Source organism: Lepus europaeus, chromosome 20 (genome assembly GCF_033115175.1).
Source record: "Lepus europaeus isolate LE1 chromosome 20, mLepTim1.pri, whole genome shotgun sequence".
NCBI classification, from domain to species: domain Eukaryota; kingdom Metazoa; phylum Chordata; class Mammalia; order Lagomorpha; family Leporidae; genus Lepus; species Lepus europaeus.
The window spans coordinates 68,497,294-68,525,172 of NC_084846.1; the positions used below are offsets into that span (position 1 = coordinate 68,497,294).

Below are 27,879 nucleotides of genomic sequence, written 5' to 3' on the forward strand. Positions count from 1 at the left end.
AGTTACGCTTTCCCATCTATATACCAAGTTGTTACAACAAAATGCCTGTGCCTTCAATCCTCACCCAAGTTTCCCCTGACACAGTAAACTCTGCTATGAATTCACTGCAACAAAAAAACTCCTATTGCAAAGGCATTTCTTAAATTATATAATCATAGGAACTGTTTTCTCCACCTGGTATTTTTGTAGTAATCAGAACATAATTTTTAGTTTCTTTTTACTGTTTCATGGAGTTTTATACATTTTTATAAGGAGGGAGCCCTTAGCAACCATAAAGCTTTTCACAAGTAGAAGAAAGAAAGAAAATGAGGGAAATCTAATATCTTGAATCATTAACTAAGCTTTTCTATCACACCTCATGATCTGCACTGGATCTGATTTATATATCTACCTCTCCTGGACTATGCTGTTTAATTCCTGAGATCCCATATTATCAGTTAAGTTACAAATTCAGTGAAATGATAATATGAGTAGACTGCGCTGACAGTTTGCTAATCTTAATCTGGTTAACAAACGTGGACTTGATTCAGGAAGGCCTGGTGCTGGCTTTGTGGCACAGCAGATAAAGCCACCACCTCGACACAGCCATCCTATGTGGGTGCCTGTCCGTGTCCTGGATGCTCATTCCCAAACCAGCTCCTTGTTAATAGCCTGGGAAAGCAGCAGAAGATGGCACAAGTGTTTGCACCCTTGCCACCCATATGGGAGACCCAGCTGAAGCCCCTGGCTCCTGGCTTTGGCTTGGCCCAGAGCTAGCCATTGTGGCCATCTGGAGAGTGAACCAGCAGATGGAAGATTCATTCTCTCTCTCTCTCTCTCTCTCTCCCTGCCTCTCTTTCTCTTTCTCTTTATCTCTCTAACTTTAATTCTTTCAAAATAAATCCACAATTTTTTTTTAAAATAAAGAAGGCTTGTTTTCTTCTAAATAACCACAGGTCAGGAACAGCTGTAAAGAAGGTCTCCAAAGTCCAAATTACTAATGAAATTTTGCTAATAGCTTCCCATGGAATCTGTTTCAATTCTCATGAATGTTCCCATGGTATTTGTTGCTATGTTCGGTTTTCCTTTAACTTAAAAATTGTAGAAAAATAAAATACTAAAAATAAATGTAATAATAAAACATTTTAAGCTCAATTCATTGGAAAACACATAAAATACAGCTCTGTGACTCCTTAAATAAAGTTTGATTATTGGAGAATGAAAAGATATCCTTAAAAGTGATCCTAACCCTAAATCTGCTCATATCTCTGGAAAACGAATAAGATGTTTCATCATCCTCATAATACATTTCCTAACTCCTTTCATGTTCAAATCAACACAGTTGTTTATGTGCCCACAAAATAGTGAACACCATTTAATGCATCAATTCTATGGGAAATGTTTAAAGGAATGAGGGGAGCTTCCACTTTTCAACCAATCAATCTAGAATCATTTATTCACCAAAGAAAGAAAAGAGAAAATTCTTCAGTGAATTTAAGACACAGAACACAGAAAATTTAATGACCCAGTACTTAAAAGATGGGATCATTTCTTTGTAGGAAAAGACTGTCTCAGAGAATTAAACAAGCAGGCCTTACAGGCTGAGTTTCCTGAAGCACTCTATTTCATTTGAACTCTTAGGAGATGCTACCCGTTCAGTAGAATAGAGTTCCTATTTCTGTCTGCAGTCCATGCTGTCTCTCAGAGATAATGATGCGTTCCAGAAGGAGTTGAGAAAGCAGCTTCTAACTTCCTCTGCTCACTGACAACAACTACTGCTTAACACTTCACGGACACATGCAATATAAAGTGAAACCCAAGTCAGCTGGGTACGAAGCTGCGCAGATAAACACAGTGATCCGTGCTCCCTAGGATTTCACCTGCATGCCCGCGCCACACAAGGCAATGGAACAGATTTCGTATGTTTAAAGACATATGTTCTGTATTATTGATTGTTTTATAACCTGCATTTTTGAAATATTTTTTTATTTATTTGACAGGTAGAGATATACAGTGAGAGGGAGAGACAGCGCGAAAGGTCTTCTATCTGCTGGTTCACTCCCCAAATGGCAGCGACGGCTGGAGCTGGGCCTATCTGAAGCCAGCATCCCGGAGCTTCTTCCTGGTTTTCCATACGGGTGCAGGGGCCCAAGGATATGGGTCATCTTCTACTGCTATCCCAGGCTGTCAGCAGGGAGCTGGATCAGAAGAGCAGCAGATGGGACTAGGATTGGCACCCATGTGGGAAGCCAGCACCGCAGGCGGAGGATTAATCTCCTGTGTCACAGCACCAGCCCCCTAACCTACATTTTTAAATTTTATTAATTTGAAATTCAGGTGCATATATATAGAGAGGTGGGAGGGAGAGAAAGAGAGAGATAGGCAGAGAGACAGATTGACAGAGATCTTTTATCTGCTGGTCCACCCTCCAAGTGCTCACAACAGCCAGGGTGAGCCAGAGCAACACCAGGAGTCCAAACTCAATCCAGGTCTGCACAGGAGCCTGTACCCAAGGTAATTATGCGACATAACTGGCAAGGACCCAACTGCCAATCACCTGCTGCCTCCCAGGGTGCACAGCAGCAGGAAGCCGGACTGGGACTGGAGCTGCAGCTCTTAATTAGTTGCAGATCTTAATCACTGTGCCAAACTCCTGCTCCCTAATTTTCATTTTTACATTGGTTATCATTATTTCCACTCATGACGTGGTCATGTGTGTTTTAAACAAACTTTATAATGCAGTCAAATCTGAACGTTATTTCCTTTTTGATTTGAGTCTCTGCAACCATCCTTCTAAGTCGTCCATAAACACAGTGCTCCTAGTACTTTGCTTCACACAAACGGTCCCTTCCCCTGCATTTACCTGGACTTATGATGTGTGGTACGTATCCAACAGTGTCTTCAAAAACACTGGACATGGACACCATGCACTGATTTGTGGAATTAGTATACCTTCTCACCATTGACTTTATACGATAAACTTTTGTGAAAGTTCCTTTTTTGGTCTGGGTGCCATATTTCTTCTCAGAACTATAATCTGCTAGTTTCAGGGAACACAAGGATAAGCAGAGGGGAAGCTCTCTCATGAACTTCTCCTCATCACAGTGGAGGACAAGGTAGCCAAGTGCCAAAGGCAGAAATGCTGTAGGGGAGCTGGTGAGCGGCAGGTGTGGAAGACTGGAAGAGGGAGGACAAGGAAGGCAAAAGTCTCTTGGGTGGTACTGAGGTTTGTTTGAGGCCAACGTTCACAAGCATCTAGAAGCACCCGTCGTTCTTTCCATAGGGTTTTCTAGGATGGTGTTTGATGTTCTGCTATGGTGCAAAGATCAAGTGAACACAAACTATCAAAATGATGGGGACGTATAACCTTTGAATCAGTGCCTCCTAAATAAACATGGCACAATTATAAAATGACCTATGTATAAGACTTCTGTGTTGGCATTATCTTGAAACCCTATCCATTTGTAAGGCATAGTGGCAGAGAAATAAAGAGGGAGGGAGGGAGAGAAGGAGACAGAGAGAAAGATAGAAAGAGAGAGTAAAGAGATTTTCCAACCATTGGCTCACTCCCTAATGCCTACAACAGCCAGGACTGGGCCAGATTGAAACCAGGAGTCAGGAACTCCATCTGGATGTCCCACTTGGGTGGCAGGAACCATCATCTGCTGCCTTCCAGGTGCGTTAGTAGGAAGCTGAATCAGGGGCCGGCGCTGTGGCGCAGTGGGTTAATACCCTGGCCTGAAGCACTGGCATCCCATATGGACACCAGTTCTATTCCCGGCTGCTCCTCTTCTGATCCAGCTCTCTGTTGTGGCCTGGGATAGCAGTAGATGATGGCTCAAGTCCTTGGGCCCCTGCACCACGTGGGAGACCAGGAAGAAGCTCCTGGCTCCTGGCTTCGGATCGGCACAGCTCCGGCCGTTGCGGCCATCTGGGGAGTGAACCAGTGAATGGACTTCTCTCTCTGTCTCTACCTCTCTCTGTAACTCTGTCTTTCAAATAAATAAAATAAATCTTTTTTTTTCTTTCTTTTTTTTTTTTACAGGCAGAGTGGACAGTGAGAGAGAGAGAGACAGAGAGAAAGGTCTTCCTTTGCCGTTGGTTCAACCCTCAGTGGCCACTGCGGCCGGCGCACTGCACTGATCCGAAACCAGGAGCCAGGTGCTTTTCCTGGTCTCCCATGCAGGTGCAGGGGCCAAGGACTTGGGCCATCCTCCACTGCCTTCCCAGGCCACAGCAGAGAGCTGGATCAGAAGAGGAGGAACTGGGACAGAATCCAGCGCCCCGACCGGGACTAGAACCCGGGGTGCCAGTGCCGCAGGCGGAGGATTAGCCTATTGAGCCGTGGTGCCAGCTCAAATAAATAAAATATATCTTAAAAAAAAAAAAAAAAAAAGGAGGCCGGCGCCGTGGCTTAACAGGCTAATCCTCCACCTTGCGGCGCTGGCACACCGGGTTCTAGTCCCGGTTGGGGTGGCGGATTCTATCCCGGTTGCCCCTCTTCCAGGCCAGCTCTCTGCTATGGCCCGGGAAGGCAGTGGAGGATGGCCCAAGTCCTTGGGCCCTGCACCCGCATGGGAGACCAGGAAAAGCACCTGGCTCCTGGCTTCGGATCAGTGAGATCCACCGGCTGCAGTGGCCATTGGAGGGTGAACCAACGGCAAAAAGGACCGACCTTTCTCTCTCTCTCTCTCTCTCTCTCTCTCTCTCTCACTATCCACTCTGCCTGTCAAAAAAAAAAAAAAAAAAGGAAGCTGAATCAGCAGCAGAGTAGCCAAGACATGAACCAGCACTACAACATGGGGTGTGAGTAGTCCAAGGAGCAGCACCATAACATCTGCCCCAAATGCCAAAACACAGAAACAGTTCAAATGTCCACCACTTGAGACACATGGCTTACATTTCAGTGAACTTACACAATGGAATCCTGTGCCTTTTATTAAAGTGGGATTAGAAAAAAGCCTATATGAGAATTAGGAAGTACTCTATGCAAACGCTGACCTATTTAAACATTAAAAGAAGACATGCTGACCCACAGCCATGAGAGAGGCATACAACCTCGCTGGTTGGTCCCACAGGAACTTGCAGACAAGGCTTTCACTGCCTCCTGGTACTCTTGCTGTGTTACCCAAGTCAATGTTCTCTCCAAAGAGCCAAAGTAACTGTCTCATGTTTCTCTATGCCCTTAAAATTCCAACTCTCCTACCTCTTGTCTTAATTGTTGACTTTGCCTTCATTTCATTTATTTTTAAAATTTCAGCAGAAAACCTTTTCCTATTCCTACCAAGACGGCCACTGATGTAATGGGTCATCCACCAGATCAGGCAGTTCTCTGAGCTCTCCTCTGAGGTGGTCCCTTGACACTGGGCCCAACCCACCTCTCTTTGGTCACTCAACAGTTTTCCCCTGCTCTCGACTCCTCTCTGGAATCATTTATTCATCAATAATCACATGCATAACATTCACCGTACACCAGGAAATGCTCTGAGTACTTACTCAGTCTTCAGACGGCTCTGTCTGCTGAGTCACTCCCCGGACACAGAGTGCACTGCCCTCATCTTAGAGGCACTTTGCACCCACACACCCCCTGCAGCAAGGAGTTTCCTCTGGCTCTGTTACATGAAAAGGATCCTTGGATGAGCTCCAAACACTCAGAGTGCTCCCCGGCTCTGTCCCTACCCTGTCCTTTGAAACCATGCCAATCAGGATTCCATCCTCACCAAACACACAGCTTGTCAGAATGGCTAATGATCACCACACTGCCAGTGCCAAAGGTCAAACCAGTTTTTACTTTGTTGGACCCAAGACTGCACTCAGCACAGCCAATTCCTCTCCTCTTTAAGTCGCTCTCCTCCCGTGACCTTCAGAACGTCCCAGTCCCCTGATCTTCCTTGGCTCACCTCCCAGCCCCTCATTCACCTGGTCTTTACCTTGCCTGCAAATTACAATCATCTGAAAAAGCAACTCTGAGAAAACGCTCAATGTCCAGGACGCTCCCAAGATGCAACCCCAGACATGAGGCTCAAGCATCCCCAGTGTTACAAACTCCCCAGGGAAATTCAACATGGAGCCAATGCCAGAGCTGCAGCCTAGCCAATAGAGCTCCAAGAAGTAGCAGAATTGGTTTTCAGTGGCCACACCCCTCCGACCCCATCCCCACCCTCCTGCCACTGGCTGCTCCCCATCAGCCACCCTGGCCTCCTGCCTGTGCCCCTCGAATCCCTGATCTGGCCTGCAATCTGACCTGAACAGGCTACATTTCTCTCTTTGCATAAGTTTACTTTTTCTGGTTTTTCTCATCATAAGCTCAGTGTTAAATTCTTATATTTTCTCTTTTCTTCCTTGATAATGTCACAGAATGAACATTTTTCAGTGCAGCCCTGCTCCTGTTCCATAAATTTTCCATTAATGTTCATGTTGTTTTATTTTCCATTATCAGTCTTGACATTTACTGCTGTGATCCAAGACTGATTTCATGAATTATCTAGTACAAAACATCCCTCAGATCCAACTCCAATCATCTGATCTTTGTTTAATTTATGCATTAATAATGTCACATTGTAAGAAATATTAGAAATACATATGTTCTGTAAATTACTTAATTCTTCAACACTTTTTGTAAAAGTTTCAACCCAAAGACTCTGCGTTGAAGATACATAATTATGCCAGTATTTTTCAACATGCAGACAGGGGAGGGGTGGTAACCATTCCAGAAGGGAACACAGCACAGTGTAGATGTTCACGGTGGAGCTGGATCTTCCAGATGCAGGCCAATTGATTGTTCTCCATTGTTACCAGAAGCATTCATTTGTTCTGGTTCATAGTCAGCTGCCATTCTTTCTTGTATCTCTCATGAACGTGTGGGTGTTTTCTCCCCTTGAGCCCATGTGGACAGTAACTCCCAGCTTCCACTCCCTGCGCCCTTCACCGTGCTGGCCTTTGTGGGGCAAGCCCGTAAGCAGGTGTTTCTTTGCACTCCTTCTAACCTGGGGTTCCCTCTAGAGTGTGTGCATGCGTGTGTTTGTGTATGTGGATAGAGAGAGAGAAACAGAGGAAACCAAACAGGACATATAGATATGTTTGCTGTAAACTCAAGGCAAATTTTTAAAGCAACAGAAATACTTAAACTTTGGCTTAAAAGAAATAAGACACACCACACATATGAAAATGTGTCTATAATTTAAATAAGGGAAATCTATATTTCACAGGTAAGAAAATGTGTCCATAGTACATATTTATATCAAAGCAGTAGTGTACGTGAGCATTGTGGAGCACGAGGTGAGCCAGCATTCTGGACGTGTACATCCCATATCACAGTGCCTTGTTCAAGTCCTGGTCACCCCACTTCCAGTCCCTACCACCTACACTGGAGATCCTGGTGAAGTGTGGGCCCCTGGCTCCTGCTTGGCCCAGTCCTGGCTGTTGCAGGCATTTGGGGAGTGAACCAACACAAGGAAGATCTCTCCCTCCTTCTCTCTCTGTCATTTTGCTTTCAAATAAATAAATAAATCCATTTTTTAAAAACATTGTATAAAAACAGTCAAAAATGAAAGCCTCATTTTTAAGGAGTCTTACGTTTGTAGACCTCTCAGAAAATGATTGAAATACACACATTATTCTGACAGGCTTTTCTGGTGGGCTGATAAGTAATACTGCTTTCTCCTACATTACTTTTTATAATGCTTGAATAGTTTTCCAATGAATATGAATTGTTTTTAAAAATATGATGTGAAAATAAAAGCATTTCATCAAGAGTAGAAAAAGACATTTGAATTATGGATATGCAAGTAAAATTCTAAATCAATATCTGACAAATGCTCACTTAATATCTAATAATTCAAAGTATGTTTCCTCTTAATGTAAAACTCTCATTCAAAACTACAACTGACCTCACACCAAGATATTTCCCCAAGCTAAAATGTGGAAAAATTTCCCCATGTTTTGTGATTTTCTAGAAGCTGTAGCAAAACAATATGACAAAATTCAGAGTCTGTCTATCGAAAACAGAAGCTTAAATTGATCATTAATCGTACTTGACAAGACTGCATAGCCAAATATCAAAAGACGGAATAAAAATAATGTAGCAGGTAGGAGACTGGCAAAGGAGTCAATTGGAGAAAAAAAAACACAAAGATCAAATGTTTTACTTCACACTAGCAAATGCTTTCTAAAGCTTTTTTTTTTTTTAAGTCTGTGGCTTATTCTAAATTGTGAAACTGAAATAGAGTATTTTCCCTAATTGGTTAGCCAATTATCTCAGAAAAATCATTTAAAATCCACATTTTCCCACGAAATGTCTTTAAGCTACCGAAAGTACGAAGAAGTCTCTCATAAGAAGCTGGCACGGGGCTGCCCAGAGGAGCAGTAGGTTCTGGAGGGAACAGCCGCCCTCCACCTCAGGGCCCGGCGTAGGCTGGGAGGCCCCCGGGAAACCGTGTGCCGCATCAGCACAGGGAGACAGGTGCACCAGCATGTCGTGCACGTGTGTCTGCACACAAGCGTTGTGTGGAAAGGGGGAGAGGCGAAGGGAAGTTTGCCAGTTCTGGATGACCACCCCTCTTTCACAGCAAGAGGTCTTAGAGACCTACAAGAAGCTTCTTTGAATAAAACCAGGCACACATATTAAAATATTGAGTGTGCAGCATTTCAACATGCAAAAATGTCATTTCTGCTTCTTCCTTTTTGTAGTGATTACAAAAAAGGTCTAAAAACTGTTATCCACTTCAAATGCTTTTAACTCAATAGAACCCATTAACGACAAATGCCCGATAAATGAAGTAACAAATCGAGTCTGAGATACAATGAAGGAAGTGAGACAAGCGGCCTTTGTGGCTGGAGAAAAATGAGGTAGAAAAAAATCACTGTTGTTCAAGAGATAATTGTTTTTAAAAGAGCTATTCATTGTGTCCTTGTTTAGAATGTCCAAAGAGAGATCTTTGTTGTTGCCAGTTCAGTGAAGCCACACGCAACATTGTCATCAAGCCTGGAAACCAGGAAGGTGTCCAGCGAGCCCTGTGTCCCAACAAGAACAGTTCCACGTGTCCAGTGCCAGAACATGGTTTTCCTCGTTGGGCTGAGGGCTGTGCTCTGCTGTGTCTGCACAGCCCTGCCCTGAGCTCACGCGACACAGGCACACAGCACAGTTGCAAGGACATGAGGCTTTGTTTCAGCAACGCAAAGTGGTCAGTCCACTGTAACCGCGGCTCGGTCTGAGTGTCAGGGCCCAGATAACGGTCTCCCTGTGACAAAACTGGGAAAAATCAGGTCAGCAAAAGCCTCTCATTTTGCAGCTCCAGAAGCCATTAATGGCGATGTTCCCACAGCATCACAAGACTTCCGACCTGTCTCCTTTCAAATCAACATGGGCAGAGTGATTGATATGCAAATTACAGATAAAATAAAGGCTATTCGTGTGAATTTTTATTCCACTGAGCCATCTTTGAGGGAAAGATTTTATGAGTACATTTCACAATATCTTCTTAGAGTAAAATGTAAAATATAAGTATAAAGAAGAAATTAATGTTTCATAGTTATGCCATCTTTTATTCTAAGTATAAAGTTACATATCAATTTGATCACATAGCATTGAAAAATTCACATTCTGCTTTTGAAAACTGACCTCACAACATATGCATGAACATAACATTATAAACAGTTTCCTTAACTGCAAATCTTTTTCTCAAACTGTTCTGTGTGTGGGTGCAAACTGTTGAAATCAGTGCTTATCATGGAATTGGTCCTCTGTATATAAAATTAAACTAAAAATGAACCATAATGAAGAAGGGGATGGGAGAGGGAGAGAGAGGTGGGATGGGAGTCAAGGTGGGAGGGTGGGTATGGGGGAAAGAACCACTATATTCCTAAAACTGTACCTATGAAAAATGCATTCATTAAATAAAAACTTAAAAATAAAAAAAAAATCCTGTGCACACTGAGATGCAATAGCAGTTTTACTTTTGAAAGTTAGAAAGTACTAAAAAGCAGAGAGAAAATATTTAAAAATTAACCTAACTCATAGGACTCAAAAATGCCCCCAACTGAAACTGCTCTGTCAGCCATGTGCTCCTTCCAGCGCGTGTCTGAACGTGCTCCTGTGTGTGTGAGGGTGCTGTCAGGGCACTGGGACACCTCCTCCACACTGCACCCTGCGAGTGTGTCTGATCCTCTAACCATCACACAGAGAGCACTGCGGGGAGCTTGAGGAAGTCCCATGGTGTGAAACTGCCTGAACGTAGGAGATTTCCTTAAGACAAATTCACATGAATAGAAAAAGGGGAAATAGAAAAATGAAAATCATTTTAGTCCTGGGCTAAAAAGCTATTATTACAGTGGCACGTGTTTCCAGGAATTCCAATTATACAATTGCCTGGGCATACCAAGATTACTGATTTCACAAGAATCTGCAGGAGTAAATTCAAAGGACTCTAGGGAAGTGGCTGAGGAGATTCTTCATGTTTGCATAGAAGGATTGACAAGTTTTTCAAGGTTGTTAGTTGTATATAGCAACCGTCATCATACCTGTGCCAAGGCTGGCTGCAGGGGCCGGCATTATGGTCTAGCCAGTTTAAGTGTCAGCTGATCAACTTCCAATCCAGCTCTCTGCTAATGGCCTGAGAAGGCAGTGGAAGATGGCCCAAGTACTTGGCCCCTCACCCATGTGGAAGACCCAGAGGAAGCTCCTGGGTCCTGGCTTCAACCTGGCCCAGTCCTGCTCACTGGGATCACTTGGGGAATGAAACAGCAAACGGAAACCTCTCTGTTTCTCTCTCTCTCTCTCTCTCTCTCTCTAACTCTGCCTTTGAAATAAATAAAATAAATCTTTCAAAAAACAAACAAACAAAAAGACTGGCTCCAGCCTTTCTCAAGTGTGTCTGCTAACTTAGTAATTCTGGAGAGAGCTCCATTGTTGCCTAAAGTTTCTCCCCTTCAGTTACAAGAGAATTTGAATACGTGTTTTAAAATTGTTAGCAGTGAAATATGCTTTTCTACTGTGCCTGTGGGGTTTTTTTCTTTTTTGGGGGGTGGGGGGTGGGGGATGCTTTTTTTTTTTTTTTAATTTTCATTAAGGATGTTATTCTTGTTACATGTGATCACTTCCCACCCACCACGTTACATGACTGCAACTAAAAGCTTCGTCCCTGTTCCCATTATGAGGACAAGGTTTGAGGGAAAAGGAAAGAGAACACTTAATCTACCATTAGATGCCAGTGATAGCCGACCTTAGGGTTTTAAGAACATCATCCTGCTGAGTGACCGCTCTGGGCCTTTTACGGAGGCTGCAAAGGAGGCTGGGCTGCTGAGCCAGGTGCTGAGGCCGGGGGCGGTTTCCTGGGAAACTTGCTTGATGCTTGGACCTTATCATGAGGACGGCATAGCAGCATCCTAAGGGGCTACCAAAGACTATTCAGCTGAAGCGGGCAGAGTGTTGTGTTAAGGGATGCCATTGTTTCATTAGCCAGGACGGAGCCCCTTCAGCCTGGAGCCCGTGCTTACTGCACCCTTCGTTAGCCATATGCCTTCGCATTTGGTTACAGCAAACTCAAACCTCCAGCCATGCTGGCAGGAAGGGCCAGATCCCTCTACTGCTGCTCCTGGCTTCCTCAAGACCTGCTTCTGGAACTCACTTGCAAGCTTGATTTGTCTGCCTGAGCAGACACTGTAGTCATCACCAGCTCTGTTCATCAGAGTATGAAAAGGAAAAGAAAGGGGTATCTGGTTCAGGGACACGTCTATGTATTATGCTAATGGTGAATTTCAATGTAGAGCATACAAAGATACTTTGAACAGTTGGTGGAAAATGAATTTAAAAGATAAGTCTATTTTGGTACAAAAAATTTTGAAATCCATGCATAGGAGTTTGGTTTCACTTTTGATATTCTTATACAAACTATTTTTGCTTCAAGATCATAGAAGTATCAGTGTTTTACTGTGCGGTTTATTTTATTTGCTTTTAATTCATTTTCTATATTTTGACTTTTTTTTTTTGACAGGCAAAGTTAGACGGTGAGAGAGACAGAGAGAACATTTTCTGTATTTTGAAACAGGAAGTAACGACTACTTTTGTTTCTCCTTTTCCAAGAAGCTTTTTAAAAGTAGAACTCTTTGAATGTTGAATACTGTTTTAATTTTCCCTTGCTCATAAACATCATTATTATGATGTAATAAACAAGAAAACCCATTTCAATCAATTTTAAGTATTTAGACATAATAAAATATTCACCATTTTCTCTAACTCCCTGGTGGTTTGGATAAGCACGGAATGGATAAACAGATGCGGCCCCTGTCACACTGTGAGTCAGGGCTCCACTCTGATCACAGGATCCACTGCTGTTACTAACAGTGAGGAGGCCCTGGTGTCAGGGTAGAAGCCAGCAGCTGGATCCTCCTGACCCAGGGGGACACACTGTATGCATATCCGCCCAGTGTTCTGAGGTGTGGGGTGCTCTGGTCAGGATTCCACGAAACAAGGGTGACAGCGAGAGGTGAGCCCAGAGGGGCCCGAAGCCAGGGTCTTCCTGAAGTCGGGGTCGTTGTTCTTTCCGCTGAAGAGCTGGTCTTTTTCTTTTTTTTAATTCATCTTTTTTTTCCCCCAAAGAAACCTTTCATTTAGTGACTACAATTTCCATCAGTACCACTTTAGGAATATAGTGATTTTTCCCACCCCACCTCCTCCTACCTCTCCCACCCCATTTCTAGTCCCATTCTCCATTAAGAAAAACAAACAAACTAAAAACCTAAAATCTGTTCTTTCTCGCCTTGGATAGCTCTTGCCTGGTCTGCATCTCTTCTTTGTCTGCTTCCTCACAGTGAACTTCGATGTCCGCCTCGCCTTCCATCTCAGTGTAACATGAATCTTCATTTTCTCCATGAACCAGGCACACATGGGTGATCACACCCATTCTCCCTTCCAGACCGTGCAGGTGGGCTTCTCGTAGCAACTGCATTATCTGTGGAATGGGCGGTCCACGGGTGGGGGGGTTGGACCCTCAGCATCAGTCTTCCGACGTGCAGCCTCGGGCAGGTCTGTGACCTGGGTGGGCGGCTCCCCATGACCACCGGATTGTGTGCCATCTCAGAACCTGCCAGTCAGCAACTTGCCAGCATTTTACGTCACATCCAGTTGTTTTTTTTTTTTTCTGTCTGATATACCAGTTTCATTATTTAAATCTCACTAGTTGGCTTGTGAAAGTGTAGCTTCTGCCAGCACCCAGCCTGCCCTGGACCAATTTGAATGAACAGGAATCCTCAGAGGTCAGGGTTGTTCTGTGTTCACTGACAGCTCACATTATTAGAGAAAATGTTTCTTGTTCCTGTCTGTCAAATCAAAATACTTCCAATATGTCAAGCCATTGCTTGTTTCGGTCGTCTGTCAGCCTTGCAATTGCTGCTCGATTAAGGTCAAAGTTGACGACAAGCACACACAGTAACACTGCCCGGAGCAAGGGGGTGCTCCCGACAGCCTCCGTCGGGTGCAGGCTTCTCCCTCACTTCTTCTATTGTAACCACTTAAATATTGCAAAGAGTAGAAACATATCCACCAAACACATAAAAAAGGAAGTGTGATACTTAACCAAGATTCGCTCTTCTGTGATTGTAGTACTGTGATTTCAAATTCAAGTCAGGCGTCTACAAGTGTTTATTCCACTGGTTTCCAAAGCATGTTTGTTGTAGGGGCACATCTGTCAGTTACACATGACCAGCTTAGCCTATCTTGACCATATTTTGTAAAAATTCTTGCACCATATGTCGTTATCCTAGAATATTTGTATGGCCAAGTTTATTAAAATTTTAAGATATTGTTCTTCCTAAAAATGAAATAATTTTGTTGGTAAAATTAATAGCATTGCCGTTTTAAAGTGAGAACTCCACACTCCTACGATGAAGACCACATTTGTGGGTCATGCACTGATGAGCACAGTAAAGTCACTCGATGGAAACTTCTTCCAGTGTCTCCAGGCAACGGCTCCTCGTGCAAATGTCCTGCTCTGAGATTCTGCAGCAGAAGCAACAGGTTTCACGAATTCATTTCCAACGTTTTAACACATCTGTTGATGAAACTATTTTCAACAGGGTGATTTACTTTTGAGGTCAAAGAATTTGCAGCAGAGATAATGGAGTTCCTCCTCAAAAACAGTCACTATTAAATGCACACACTGATTACCAGACAAACTCTAAATTATGTGGAACCATAGCATTTTTGTGGAAAAAGACACAATTAGAGAAAATTTAGTTAAATGACATAATTGGCTTATTTGCAGTTGGTAAATGAGGTAGCATCTCACTTAGAAACACAGAAGTGCCAGGTTGGACAGGGCTGGGCAGGAACAAGGAAGCAGCACAGAACAAAATGCGGGTCGGTGCACTCCAGGTTGGATTAAAGCAGAAGACTTGTTCACCATGCTGCTTACAATGGGCCTGTTTGGGGATTTGGCTGCTGTCTCCTCTGACTCCTAGGAAGGTCCAAGAAACAACGTGCGTTCCTTGGGCCGTGTGGGCTTTATCATGAGTGTCTCATTTTAGTCTTGTCCACTGGGGCAGGTGCAGGAGCCCAAATCAACAGCCCCCTGCAATTTTTGTTTGGCTGTCACATATATACTTGTAAACACATTTCCAAACAGAGCCTTGCAAGGAACCATTATTGTCATGGACCTTGTTTTTTAAGAAACAAAGATACTAACTCCTGCTAATGTGCAGTTCCACATCTGTACTGCCTGGTACGTGTGTTTGACTTGTGCCTGATGTAAAACATGTGTGTTCAAGGTGTCGGGGCTGAATCCCTTGACTTCTCACGCTTGCTGAAGGCTGCTGAGTGGGCAGTGGCCACCACAGGCAGCAGGGCCTGGCCTGTGCGCTTCTCTTTGATCAGGGAGTGGGAGAACCCCCAGCAGTGCATATCAAAAGGAATATTCTGTGTGGCCTCTGTGTTTGAAGTAGCTGAGGCAGAGCTCAGAGATTCCACTTCCTTATACTCTCACAGACAGCAACACAGCGTTGTTCTGCTTCTCCACACTCTCCCAGGTCCTACTCAGACCCACTCATTGTGTGGGATTCAGAATCACCCAGATGGCACACCACTCAGGGTGCGGCTTGTGTGAAACAGTGGGCAGAAGGAGAGGAATATCAGTACTTAAACCTGCATCACAGGTGTCATTTTCAAAGGCAAAATTGCTTTAATAGTTTATTTCTCCTTTTTCAGACTACACTGTTAGGAGTTCAGGAAAGAACTCACTGATGCTTTTGAATTCTTATAGCATCTCACATAACTACAGAAATTTAAAGATCATGGCACCCAGTACTATTGCTGCAGAAATAAATTCTTATTTGAGAAATTATTTTGAAAAAACTAACATTGTTTTTAAAAGTGGCTGAAGGTATTTTATGTTATAATACAGTTGCTGTATTCTAATGGTAACCATTATATTTTAAAAATCTGCTTCTTTCTGAAAACTGATGTCCAGTATGTCCCTGCACATATAGAAACAATTTAAGAACATAAAAGAGAAAATAAGGGAACAAATTTTCCCTTGAAGTACAGTTTTGGAGTCTCAGCGTTTTTTTGAACTTAGGTGAATTTCACATAACATATAACTAACCATTTAAAAATGTACAATGCAGTGGTGTTTTTGCATTAAAAATGTTGTAAACGCCCTCTCTCTCCAATGTCACAAGTTTTCACCCAGTCCCATTCCTCCCTCCCTCCATGAGTGGGAGAAACCTGGAAATAGTCCTCATACCTTGTGTTCACATCCCCACACGGTTGGTTCACACCAGTGAAAGTTTCAAACATGGGATGAGGACAAATAACACTGTGCAAATGTCAGATAGAAAGGAAAACTGGTCACGAGCAGGGGAAGGGGCCAGAGCTCTGGAGGCCTGTACCATTGAGGCAGACTCTTCTTTTATAACCATGTATTTCAACAAAATAAGAAATGTTTGGAAATGTTGCCATACTGGTGAAAAGCTTACCATCACACAAAACAAACAGTCCCAAAGCAAGACGACGACACGAGGGCTCGCCGTGAGGCTGCAGGGATGAAGGGGTCAGACCGCATGCTAAGGCAGAGCACGGACGCAGAGGGAAGCCTAAGGCGGACATGTCAGTCGGAAAGAGTAAAGATGAATGAGGAGAGAGTTGCAACAGAGGTTCTGATCCACACAGAACATACACAGATATTAAAAGCAATGGAAGACTGTCTTTAATGTGCTGTACATTGCTATTTAATGCTATAATTAGTAATCCAATGGTAGTTTTTTCACTTGATGTTGCTATATGGGCAAAAAGTTGAAATCTTTACCTAATATATACTAAACTGATCTTCTGTATACAAAGAGAATTGAAAATGAATCTTTACATGAATGGAAGGGGAAAGGGAGCGGGAAAGGGGAGGGTAGCGGGCGGGAGGGAAGTTATGGGAGGGGGGAAGCCATTGTAACCCATAAGCTGTACTTTGGAAATTTATATTCATTAAATAAAAGTTTAATTAAAAAAAAAAAGCAATGGAAGAATAATAAAATAGGAAAAACTCTGGGAGCAAGAACAGACGAATGTGCAGACCGAAGGCCTGAGTGCTCAGCCGTAAGTCCGCTCACACCCACACGCAGTGTGACAGAAATAATCTGCAGCTTGGAAACCAGGACACCTGCTGCGTTCAGCACCATATCCCAGAACAAGAGGACCCAACAGCAACAGGTGGCCCATAAATATCAGGAATGTTTATTGAGTGACTGAGTGAGTGAGTAAGCTCAAAATCAGGAAGACACTGTGCCCAACACAAAACACGCACATCCAAAGACAGGGGCGTGGGAACGGTGAAGGCAGTAACGATTCCCCAGGTGAGTATGTCCTGGAAAAGGCATCCGAAATGGAAGACGTAAACTCAGGACACAGGAGCCAGAGAGCTGTCCTCAGGATAAATGTGAACAAGCAACTTGCTGAAAACTTGGTTACAGAGAATACAACACCACGTGGAGAGAGAAGTCAGGGTGAGGGCGACAAGGGGCTCACAACCATTCATCAAGCTGAGACTCCACTGAAGTGAAGTGAACTGGTTGTACCATGGGACACTGTTAGAAAGGACGAAGAAGAAATAATCAGAAGCAAAGATCCCACAACAATACTGTGTTAAGGTAAACTTCATGCCGTGCAAATAGCAGCAAGGGTCCTGTTACACTGAGGGGCCTGGCAGTCTGGCTCCAGCCACGTCTCCTGCTGGGCCAGGTGCTGGATGCCTCCCTGATTCTCAGAGCCTGGCCCCTCTGAAGGACACAGGTCTGCTGCACACAACACAGATGAAGCCACAGTCAGGCTGCCGTGGTGCTTCCCGGCCCCCGCTCAGGCCCACAGCCCTGGAGGAAGGAGCAGAGTTCTGAGGGGTCCTACCAGGCCATGGCTTCAGGAGGCCCTGCGTCCCAAGACTGATGCTGCCACTCTGCCACTGGTTAGGTGTCTTCTCTCAGCCATTGCCCACCTGGCTCTGAAGCTGGGTCAGCACAGTGCTCCTCTCCAGACCTTCCCCAGGCGCTGTGGGTCAAGAGTCCTGGAAGTGGACTTTGCACAGGCAGAACATGCAGATCAGATGTGAGGGTCACCCCAAGCTCAGCTGTCCATGTGGCAGCCCCAAAGCAGGCTGTGGGTCCTCCGAGAGTTCTCCTGGGTCCTGTAGGACCAGGCCTTCGTCCAGCCCTGACAGCTGTGTGCTGGAGCTTGCCTCTCCAGCCCTGACCCCAGTGCTGTGGGCTGCCTCTGACAAGGGCTACACCTCAACATGGCCTGCTGCTGGGCGAGTCTGCCCCAGAGGGGAAGTGGTGTCACACACAACCTCCCCTCCCCCACTCACTCTGAAATCCAGAGAGGCCTTTGCAGGAGAGAGGGGCTGCCAGTGTAGACCACCCTAGAGGCTGTGCACGCCAGCCCTGCAAATGAGGAGAGACTTTGATTTAAACACCTGTACATAGAGTGCTGGTGCCTGAGATGTCTGTGTTTGTTGTGAATTAATTTAGTTGTGTTAAGGGGAAAATATTTGAATGGGAAAATCACAGACGAGGATACTTTTAATACTCAGAGGAACACGCAGGCAGAAAAACTGGTGCCCGGGGTGTGATAATTGCAGTCTTCTTGTCTATTGACTTGAGAGGAAGATACAGTCTTCTTGCATAATAAATAAACAAAATTTCAATATTCAAGGCCTCATCAGAGAGATCTGTCACTGAGAAACACTGGTTTCCGTGCTGCCTCCAGGACAATCTGCTGCTTTGAGGGCCTCTGACTGTTAAATGCTCACAGGAATTAAATAAGTTCTTATGAAATCAGAGACTTCTAATCAGAAAATGAGACAAAGTTTACCACAGCATCTTGAAGACAGGCTGGCTATGGATTCTGTATAAACGTTGGGTATCTGTTTAAATCCAGTGCTGCTGCCGTGTTTGGGCCTCTGCCAGTTCTGCGTAAGGGATGCTGGAGAAGATACGCACTTGACACGTGTATCCACTCCACAACAAGAACTGTGCCTGGGATGTGTGCAGTGGACACTGGCCAGCGTCCAGTTCAGCGGTCCCCAGAACTCGTGCTCTCTGACTCTTCAAATATTCAGATTTTGTCTGTCATTATTTTCCTGCATTAGAGATGAAAACACATTTCAAACTTCTCATTAATAATTTGTTGAAAATTAACAATAAGAAAATCACTGTATAGTACCTTAAAATGTATTTTAAAGAAAATGAGCATATTTTCCAAAACACAAGTGAATCTAACCAGAACAGTGTTAATGTGGCAGATGTTTGGGGCAGTGGCTAAGACACCACCTGGAGTGTCGGAGCTCAAGGTGTGGGTCCACTCCCAATCCAGGCCTCCTTCCAGGGCACACCCTGGGAGGCGGCAGGCAGGTCCCTGCCGCCCACGGGAAGATTCAGCCTGAGTTCCCGACTCCCGCTTCGTCCTGGCCCAGCCCCAACTGTTGAGGGCATTTGGAAAGTGGACCAGATTTTGGGCGCTCTCTGTCTGTCTTTGTCTCTGCCTCTGTCTCTCCCTCTTTCTATTCTTCTGTCTTTCAAATAACAAGAAAAAGAACAGTGTTGTTGCTTTATTTTTCTGCAAATATTTTAATGCCTGGTGTAAATGAAGTCAGCTGGATTCTCATATCAGCTTCTGCATTCCATCATTTGCCATATGGTGTTTTGGTTGATATATATGAAGAAAATTCAGTCTCATGCAGACACATATTGGAAAGGGAGAATTTTTAATTAAGCTTTTTATTTTGGGATAATTGTAAATTCACATGCAGATGTTGGAGGTAACCCTGAGGCTCTGTGCCCATTGGCCCAGTTCTCCTGAGTGGTGACATCTTACAAACCCACAGCACAATGTCAAAGTCTTGGTGTCGGCATTGAGAGGATCAAGAGGCAGGACAGTGCACACACCCTCGCCCCCTCGCGACTCCTGGCAACCGTGGATCTGCTCTCCTTTTCTGTCACATATAAGAATATTCTGTAAATGGAATGTGACCCTTCGGGACTGGCTCTTGTCACCCAGCACCCTCCTCTGGACAGCCATCTGGCTCCTGGTTCCTTCTTTGTTAAGGCTGGCAGTTACCAGTGCACGCACTTGCCGCAGTTTGTCCAGTGTTCTGCTATGAATAAAGCTGCTAGGAGCACAGGTTTCCTGCGAAGTGATGAGTCCTGTAACTGCTAGCTTCACTCTAGAAGCCGATGAACTCTTCCAGGCCGCCGTGGCCGTTCCAGACTTCCCCAGGCAATTTATGAGCCACCAAGTTTTCCTTCTCCTCTGTTGTCACCACTTTGTTATTATTTTGACGAGGCCAAGCAGAGTATAAGGAAACACTTTCATTTGTTTTGCTCATCTTCTCATTGGATTGCCATATTGCCTATTGAGTTAGGAGAGTTGTGTATGGACTCCAGACACGTGCGGTCTGAAAATACTTACTCCCAGTCTGCAGCTTCTCTTTTCATCTGTGCATGGTCTTTGGCAAAACAAAATCTTTTATATATTTTTATGAAATCCAATTTATTGATTTCACTTTTATGAGTCATGTTTTGGTGTTAAGTCTAAGAATTCTCTGCCTAGAATAAGTAGTTTCCAAAGACTTTCTATTTGGAATTTTTCCCTTAAAATGTTACTTTATATTTTGCACCTAAGTCTGTAAAGCATTTTCGGTAAATTTTCTCTAACTTCTTATTTTTTCATGTGCTATATTCCACTTTTCATTTAATTTTTGTCCATATATTCTTGAGTTCACTGAGGTAGTTTGAGGAGTTTTCTGAATGTTTTGTGATTTTTCTGGGTCTCCCTCTCCAGATTGTGTCCTCAGCATTGTCAGGCTCCTGTGGAGGTGTTGTGACCTCCCGAGGGGCAGCGGTGTCTGCGCATGGGAGGAGAAGACGCCCCTGCCCCAGCTGGTCAGACGCTCTTCAGCAGGCACGACCTGATGTTGGGTGGGCCGGCCGCTGGCTCTTAGGGGCCTCTTCTTGTTGCTGGGGTGCCGCCCCTGCTCTGGTTTGGGTGTGGAGCTGAGCTCCACGCTCAGGCTGAGCTGGTAGATGGGCACTGGGGCCACCTCAGGTCCAGCAGGGCTGTGGTGCCTCCACTGGAGTGCAGAGCTGCTGGAGAGAGCAGGTAGGGCCCTGAGGCCTGGTGCAGTCCACAGCAGCATGGAGGGGCCAGAGGCTGTGCTAAGAACAGCTGTGTGCTTGAGCTTGCCTCTCCAGCTGTGAGGGCCTCAGGAGGGCTTTAAATTCCAGGAATGATGCGCGTAGCCCTCGTTATGTGGAGAAGTTTGCTCTGATAGTCAATTCTCTCCCAAACAGGACCCTAGGGGAGGGTCTGAGGTTCCTCCTGGAGGCTGCTTGTCTGAGGACTCAAGCCAGGGGGACCCTCCCTGGCCAGGTTCAGCAGGTCGGCTGTGTGGCTCATGGCAACCCCACCCTCCAGCTGAGTACCACCACTGAAAATACACGGGGTACTTCCAAGGTCTGCACGCTAGCCCATGGCTCTGCCTCTCTGCTCTCTCTGGAGGACCTCAGTTGGTCTAGTTATGCCATGCCCTCCATGTGATCCCCTTGTGGGATTCCTGAGTTCTTCTGAATTCCAGGAGCCCAGACGCCCGCCTCCAGGCCTGTTTTCCCACTGGGGATCCTCAGTTCCCAGGGAGCTCTCTGTGGCGCTGTGTCCATGTGATGCAGCTGGAGAGTGGACAGGCTCAAGGTGAGGCCTCTTCTCTTATCCTTTCTGTGGGGGTTGTGTTCCTGTCTCTGAACCACTCAGGATTATTCCAGTCTGGGGGGAGGGGTCACCAAGGCCTTCTCCTCTGTAGGTCCTTGATAGATGGCAGTTCTGTGGAGGTGATGAGACCTGAAGCCCTATTCCACCATCTTACCGATATTTGGCTTCCTCACTTGCAGCAGGGACACAGTCATGTCCACCTTGCAGAAGTGCTGGTGTGTGTGAATACATCAGAGCCAGTTACAGCAGAGTCACATCAGCTCTCCTGGTTTGGTGGCGGGGCGGTGACCAGAGCTGTGTTTCAGAAGGAAACAGCGAGTGGTGAATATTCACTTTATTACTGCATTACCATCACTGTCACAATTGGGGAACGCAGAAGCCTACAATGTTCTCTAGGCATTTTGGTTCTAGTTTGGGGACAATAATGATAATGCCTATTATTATAATTTTGTTAATATTTAATAGTACACTCAGAGAAAGCAAATTAAAACTATGTTATCTGCTTTGGGACTAAACCAGACTTTCTCAATCAAGCTTTACGCAGAGCCCTTAAGAGCGGGGTGCTTGTCTTCATCATGTCCTTACACCACATTCTCATTCAAATGTCCCTGCTGCAATGCCACCCATCCCAGGTTTGCCTCGTGGAGCTGATCAGCTCAGCGAAATGCTTCCTCGTGGTCCGCAGTGCCAGTGCCAGTCTGCCACTCCGAGGAGTGCAACAAACCCAGCAGACACTTCTAGGCTGCCTGTTGTGGGAGGTCACAGCTGGACGAGCACTCAGGTGACCCACCTTGGGCCTTAATCTTAATCTTAATCTGAAATTTCTTACTTTAGTGTCTCTCAGGACCAAATTGCTTTTTTCTGAATCCATTGTTTTCTGTCAGTTTTTAACACCGTTCCCTGGTTAGCATCAGTTTGCCAGCACTTTTGTCTGTTTTCCCTTAACCTCTGTGATTACTTATAAACCTACCAGGACTGGAGTGAGCATGGTGGTGCCGTGGGTTAAAGCTGCCGCTTGGGGCACCCACATTCCATAACAGAGTTCAAGCACAGCTAATCTGCTTCCTATCCAGCTTCCTGCTAATGGACCTGGGAAAGCAGCAGGTGATGGCTTAAGTACTTGGCTGCTACTACCCATGTGGGAGACCCAGATGGAGTTCCTGGTTGCTGGCTTTGGCCTGGCCCAGACCTGACTATTGCAGGCATTTGGGGAATGAGCCAGTGGATGGAAGAATGGGCTGACTTTCTCTCTGTGTCACTCTTTCAAATAAAAATAAGTAATATTTTAAAGTTATCAAGACTTGATGTTTATTTAGCTGCCTAGCTGACATTGTGAGTGCCACAATTTAACTATTGCGTAAACAGTGTCCATGTTACCATGCTCTGAATTCACTGCTCTCTGAATTCCCCTTGGTGTGTCCATGACAACATTTATATAAAGCATTTGGAATGTCACACTCATTTTTCCTGTTGCTTGTAACTCATTTAAAAACCTCAAGATTTATTCACCCACCTATCACTGGAGTGCTGCCCTACATCCTATCGGGATTAAATTGCCAAATTTTAAAACCACAGCTAAAATATTTCATCAACTCATGAGGCTCATCTCTTGCTTTTGTAAAAGTCCTTATAAGTCTTCGAAATCCTGGGGCTCACTCAGTCACACTGTCCACATTGTGCGAACACACGAGGTGATGCATATACTCATCCATTTAGAGGCTGAATTACTCCTAAGATAATCAGAATAAACAGATTTACTCTACACTTTGAAAACTTGTGTCTATGCAATTCACGTAAGCTTTCCCCAATCTGATTTCATTTTTTAAAAAATCTCAATAGAGAATAACAGTTATATCCCAAAATATGAACTGTAGCTAACTGTAGCTCTTTTGTGGTGGCATTCTTTTCTCAATTATTTCCAAATATGCCTCTGTCTTCTATTATCATTTCTGTAATTATATTATGAACTTAAAATTTTTATGAAGAAATAATAAAATGTTAATAATAAACTTTTAAACTATATGGAAATGGTATATTAAAGAAATTGATATTCATTTGTATTTCTTTATCCATAGAAACTGTTAATTTTAATGTCTTTGATGTTTTCTCTTTTTTAAGCTTTATTTATTTGTAAGGTGGGGGAGAGAGAGAGCGATATCTTCCATCTGTTGGTTCACTTCCCAAATAGCCACAGTTGCCAGGGCTCCCACGAGAGTGGCAGGAACTCAAGTCCTGGTCCCAGCTCCATGGTCTTCCAAGGCACTTCAACAAGAAGCCAGCTTGGCAGCGGAGCAGCCAGGACTTCAACTCCTGCTGTCTGATGTGGGATGCAGGCATCCCAAGCAGGGGCCCAGCCCACTCAACCCTCCCCTTTTTTGTGTTTTTTGAAAGCTTTATTGACATGCAATTCATGCATCACACTATGCGTGCTCTGAACGTGTACAATTCCACGAACTTTCACGTAACACAGAGTTGCCAGATCAACTCCAGAATCTGAGAACATATTCATCACTCCACAAAAATCCCCATCCCCTCCGTCATCTTTCCTTCCATGCTCCCAGTGGTGGAGGAAGCACAAAGATAAAGCAGACGTGGAAAAGGGGCCAGAAAGGAGCCACGGGTCAAAGAACGGAGGTGGGCAGCCCACAGGAGCTGAAAACAGCAAGGAAGGGAGGAGGCCTCCAGAAAGGAACTCAGCTGTGGGGAGACCTCGAACTTGCCCTCTGAGACCCACATCACCTGGGCATCAAAGGCAATAAGTTTAACTTGTTGGAAGCCTCAAACTCTGTGGTTATTTATTACACAGCTATGGAAAACTGAGACACTAAATAAGAGATGTAGAAATAATATTGATTTTGTATATTCATCTTTTAACTTGAAAATTTTTTGTGTGTCATCTCTTGGAATTTTCTATACAGGAGATCCTGTGACCCACAAAGAGAAATGCTTTCACTCGTTTCTTTCCAATGTGGACACCTGTTACTTCCTTCTGCCAACTAACTGTCCTATCTGGAACCCTGCACATTCTTAGAGAAGTGGGAAAGTGGGCAACCTTGTATTGCTGTTGCTCTTGGAGGACCACGATTTAATCTCCCAACATTAGGTATGAAGTTGGCTGTAGAATTCACACGGATGTTCAATGAAATTCCCTTTTATTCCTAGTTGGTTGGGTATTTTAATGATGAAAATGTTCAACTTTATCAAATATTTTTTCTGGATCTTTAGACTTAAGAATACATCATGCCTTTCTCTCTCTCTCTCTCTCTCTCTCTCTCTCTCTTTCACTGTCCACTCTGCCTGTCAAAAAATTAAAAAAAAAATTTAATTTAGTTTAATTAAATTTTTTGGAAAAAAAAAAAAAAAGCCAGCACCGTGGCTCACTAGGCTAATCCTCCACCTTGCGGCGCCAGCACACCGGGTTCTAGTCCCGGTCGGGGCGCCGGATTCTGTCCCGGTTGCCCCGCTTCCAGGCCAGCTGTCTGTGGTGGCCCGGAAGTGCAGTGGAGGATGGCCCAGGTCCTTGGGCCCTGCACCCCATGGGAGACCAGGAGAAGCACCTGGCTCCTGCCTTTGGATCAGCATGGTGCGCCGGCCGTGGTGGCCAATGGAGGGTGAACCAACGGCAAAGGAAGACCTTTCTCTCTGTCTCTCTCTCTCACTGTCCACTCTGCCTGTCCAAAAAAAAAAAAAAAATCAATCACTCTTAAATCTTCACCCACAAAGTCTCCCCCATTTAGCTTGTGACCCAGATGTCCACACTGCACATTGGGTTCAGCTCCGAGTCCTGGCTCCTGGTGTCAGCTTCCCGGTAACACAGACCCTGGGAAGCAGTGGTGACGGCTGAATTAATTGGATTCTTGCCACCCATGTGGGAGACCTGAGTTGTGTTCACACTTACAATTTTGGCCTCAGTCCATCCCTGGCCACTGTGGGCATCTGGGGAGTGAACAAGAGGACTAAAGCAGCTCACTTTCTCACTGTCTTTATGTCTCTCTTTTTCCTTACCCCCAGTAGTTATTTAAAAAAAAAAAATCACACGATGTTACTCACTCAGGAATACATGCAGGTACACACACACACTCTCTCATGTTCTCTGAATCTCCGTGTTCAATTAGAAGAACCTGGAGGGAGCCCTCGTGCTTTCACTGGGGCAAGTCTGTCTACAGCTTATTGGGGCTCATGTGGAAAGAGTTGCAATAAAAAGCACCAAACCAGATGCACATACATGTACATGACATGACAAGGTAAACACAAGTTTACACCAAGCAAAAAAAAAAAATTAACAAATTTGTCTTCAGTCAATTATGGATTTTATAGGATACAGTAAAAGAAGCAAATAGAGGGCTAATAGGTGCTGAATAGGGAGGGAAGAAATAGTAAGTATTAAGTGCTGACAAACAAATGAATGAGAATCAATGAAAAGACTGTTAATCAGGGAAATGATTTTGAAGGTGAATAATCAGGCCAGGATTTCCAAGAAATACATGTTTATTTTGTATTTAAATACGCCAGGTACATTATATATTTTTACATTTAATCATAACAAAAAATTTATATAGATTAAGTTGACTTTTCATGGTCCATTTCTATTTGTGGGATAATTCAAATTAAAGAAAGTAAAATTTGTCTTAGCTCTCATCTGTAGCTTCATGAGACTTACTAGGCATATGGTATCTCGAACAGAAATTTTTTGAAAAGTCTTACACTTAGATGTTCTGTTTTTTTAAGATTTATTTATTTATTTGAAAGTCAGAGTTACATATAAAAATAAAGAGAGATAGAGGTCTTCTATCCACTGGTTCACTCGCCAGTTGGCCGCAATGGCCGGAGCTACACTGATCCGAAACCAGGAGCTAGGAGCTTCCTCCAGGTCCCCCAAGCAGGTGCAGGGGCCCAAGGACTTGAGCCATCCTCTACTGCTTTCCCAAGCTACAGCAGAGAGTTGGATAGGAAGTGGAGTTGCCAGGACTCGAACCAGCGCCCATATGGGATGCCAGCACTGCAGGTGGCTGTTTTACCAGCTATACCACAGCGCTGGCCCCCTAGATGTTCTGTTTTTATGGGTTACAAAGGCTGATAATATCATGAGGACATTCTATATGACAAGGTGGGTGACTTTTCAAAAGTCAGTTATCACACAGGAAGAGGAACCACATGTGTCTCACCTCCTGTACACTACACTGCCTTCCACGGTTCACAGGAGAGATTCACCCCTTAGTGAGAGAGGCAGGGCCTGAATCTCTTGTGTGTTGGATTACATAGATCAAGTGCTGTTGAAATACTCCTCACGTTGCTTACATTTCATGCCTGTCTTGTCCACTTTAACTCTGTGCTCAAACAGTAGACGAGTTTGCATGGGTGCAGAACTGTGATGATGTCTCTACCGAATGGGGCATCGATGGGCATGGAGAAGTGCTTTAAAACCATGATGCATAGAGGATCCACCATGAAGTCCTAACAGAGCTCCCTCCTAGTTTCCAGGGTTGCTTCACATTGTAAGCAATTAGCCTTTATATGTGTCGAGTAGAGGAACAGAGGTGCAATAATCCTTTCAGACTTTGAAACTCACTCCTATCTCTCTCTTCTTCTGTTCTTTGTGAGTCTTCTCACTCCACAAGGTGCCACAGTTTAGATATGAGTCTGACTGTTCAGTGTCCCTAAAGCTTGGTCTGCAGGACAAGGGGAGGAGGTGGGACCTTCAGCAAATATGCCAGAGTGTGGCCCTGGAAGATGGCAATCATGAGAGCTGATGACAAAAGCATAAGTCTGGCCCAACTTCTCCCACTGCTTCCAACTGACCGCATGATCTCTCCTTGGCCTGTGTCCCACCACTGCTGTCTGCCACCTTCACCAGAGCCCAAGCAGTTGGGGCTGCCTGATCTTGGACTGGAGCCTCCAAAACTGTGAGCCAAGAAACCATTTTCTCTTTGTAAAATTAGTTCTTTTTTATTTTTATTGTAGTAGTGAAAAGCCTACAAATACACAAGGAATTCAGGCTGGTTGCCGTGGAGCAGCTTCTAGGGGGATGAAAAGAACACTGTCCTTGACATCCAAAAATGTCAGTTGCCTGTGTCTGACCAGGTGACAGTGGTACAACCTTGCCACTTCATGCTGTACCTCTGGGATTGGTTTCTCACCTCTGAACCCTGAGAGTCATGCCTGCTGTAACTGGCTCTCTGGTCAGTGTGGGGGTTAAATGAGAAGTCACACATATGTGTCTTGTGGACTCTAACAGCCTCTCCACTATTAGGTGTTATTAGGCAGAATAGTTAAAGAAAAGAAAAGAATCGATTTTCAGTGAAGACAAAGTCAGCCTCACAGCGTGAAGAACCTGGAGCTGTTACAGATCATGCAGGAAAAGCAGACGCCAGCGGTTTCCTCCAGATCGCATGCAGATTTCACTTTCAAATGCCGTTAGCACCATTTAACCCATCATTTTTAAATAAACCTTTTCATTTTAAAATAATCACTCTCTGAAGAGAATGTGGAAGGCACAAAAAAGACATAATACAAAAGTAGCTACAGCTAAATGCTGATTTATGTCCACAGCAAATATGTGTATTTTCACGTGCAAAAACTACTCTTACTTTATAAACACACCTTCAAGATTCCCTGTAAGCATTCATTCAACAGCTGCCTACAATTTGTATGGTGCAGGTTTTACT

The 27,879-nt window shown here is 44.5% G+C and overlaps 1 protein-coding gene across 1 annotated transcript in view; it reads right to left on the reverse strand.

Annotated features, from left to right (window-relative positions):
- Positions 1-12,713: 12,713 nt before the first annotated feature.
- The window catches only part of LOC133749415 (uncharacterized), a 37,785-nt gene continuing 22,619 nt past the window's right edge, over positions 12,714-27,879 (reverse strand). The window contains exons 3-4 of the mRNA XM_062178562.1: positions 15,963-16,062; positions 12,714-12,926 (exon numbers count right to left, since the gene is read on the reverse strand). Coding sequence (XP_062034546.1) covers positions 12,714-12,926; positions 15,963-16,062 — 313 coding nt within the window. The remainder of the gene's footprint in view (positions 12,927-15,962; positions 16,063-27,879) is intronic.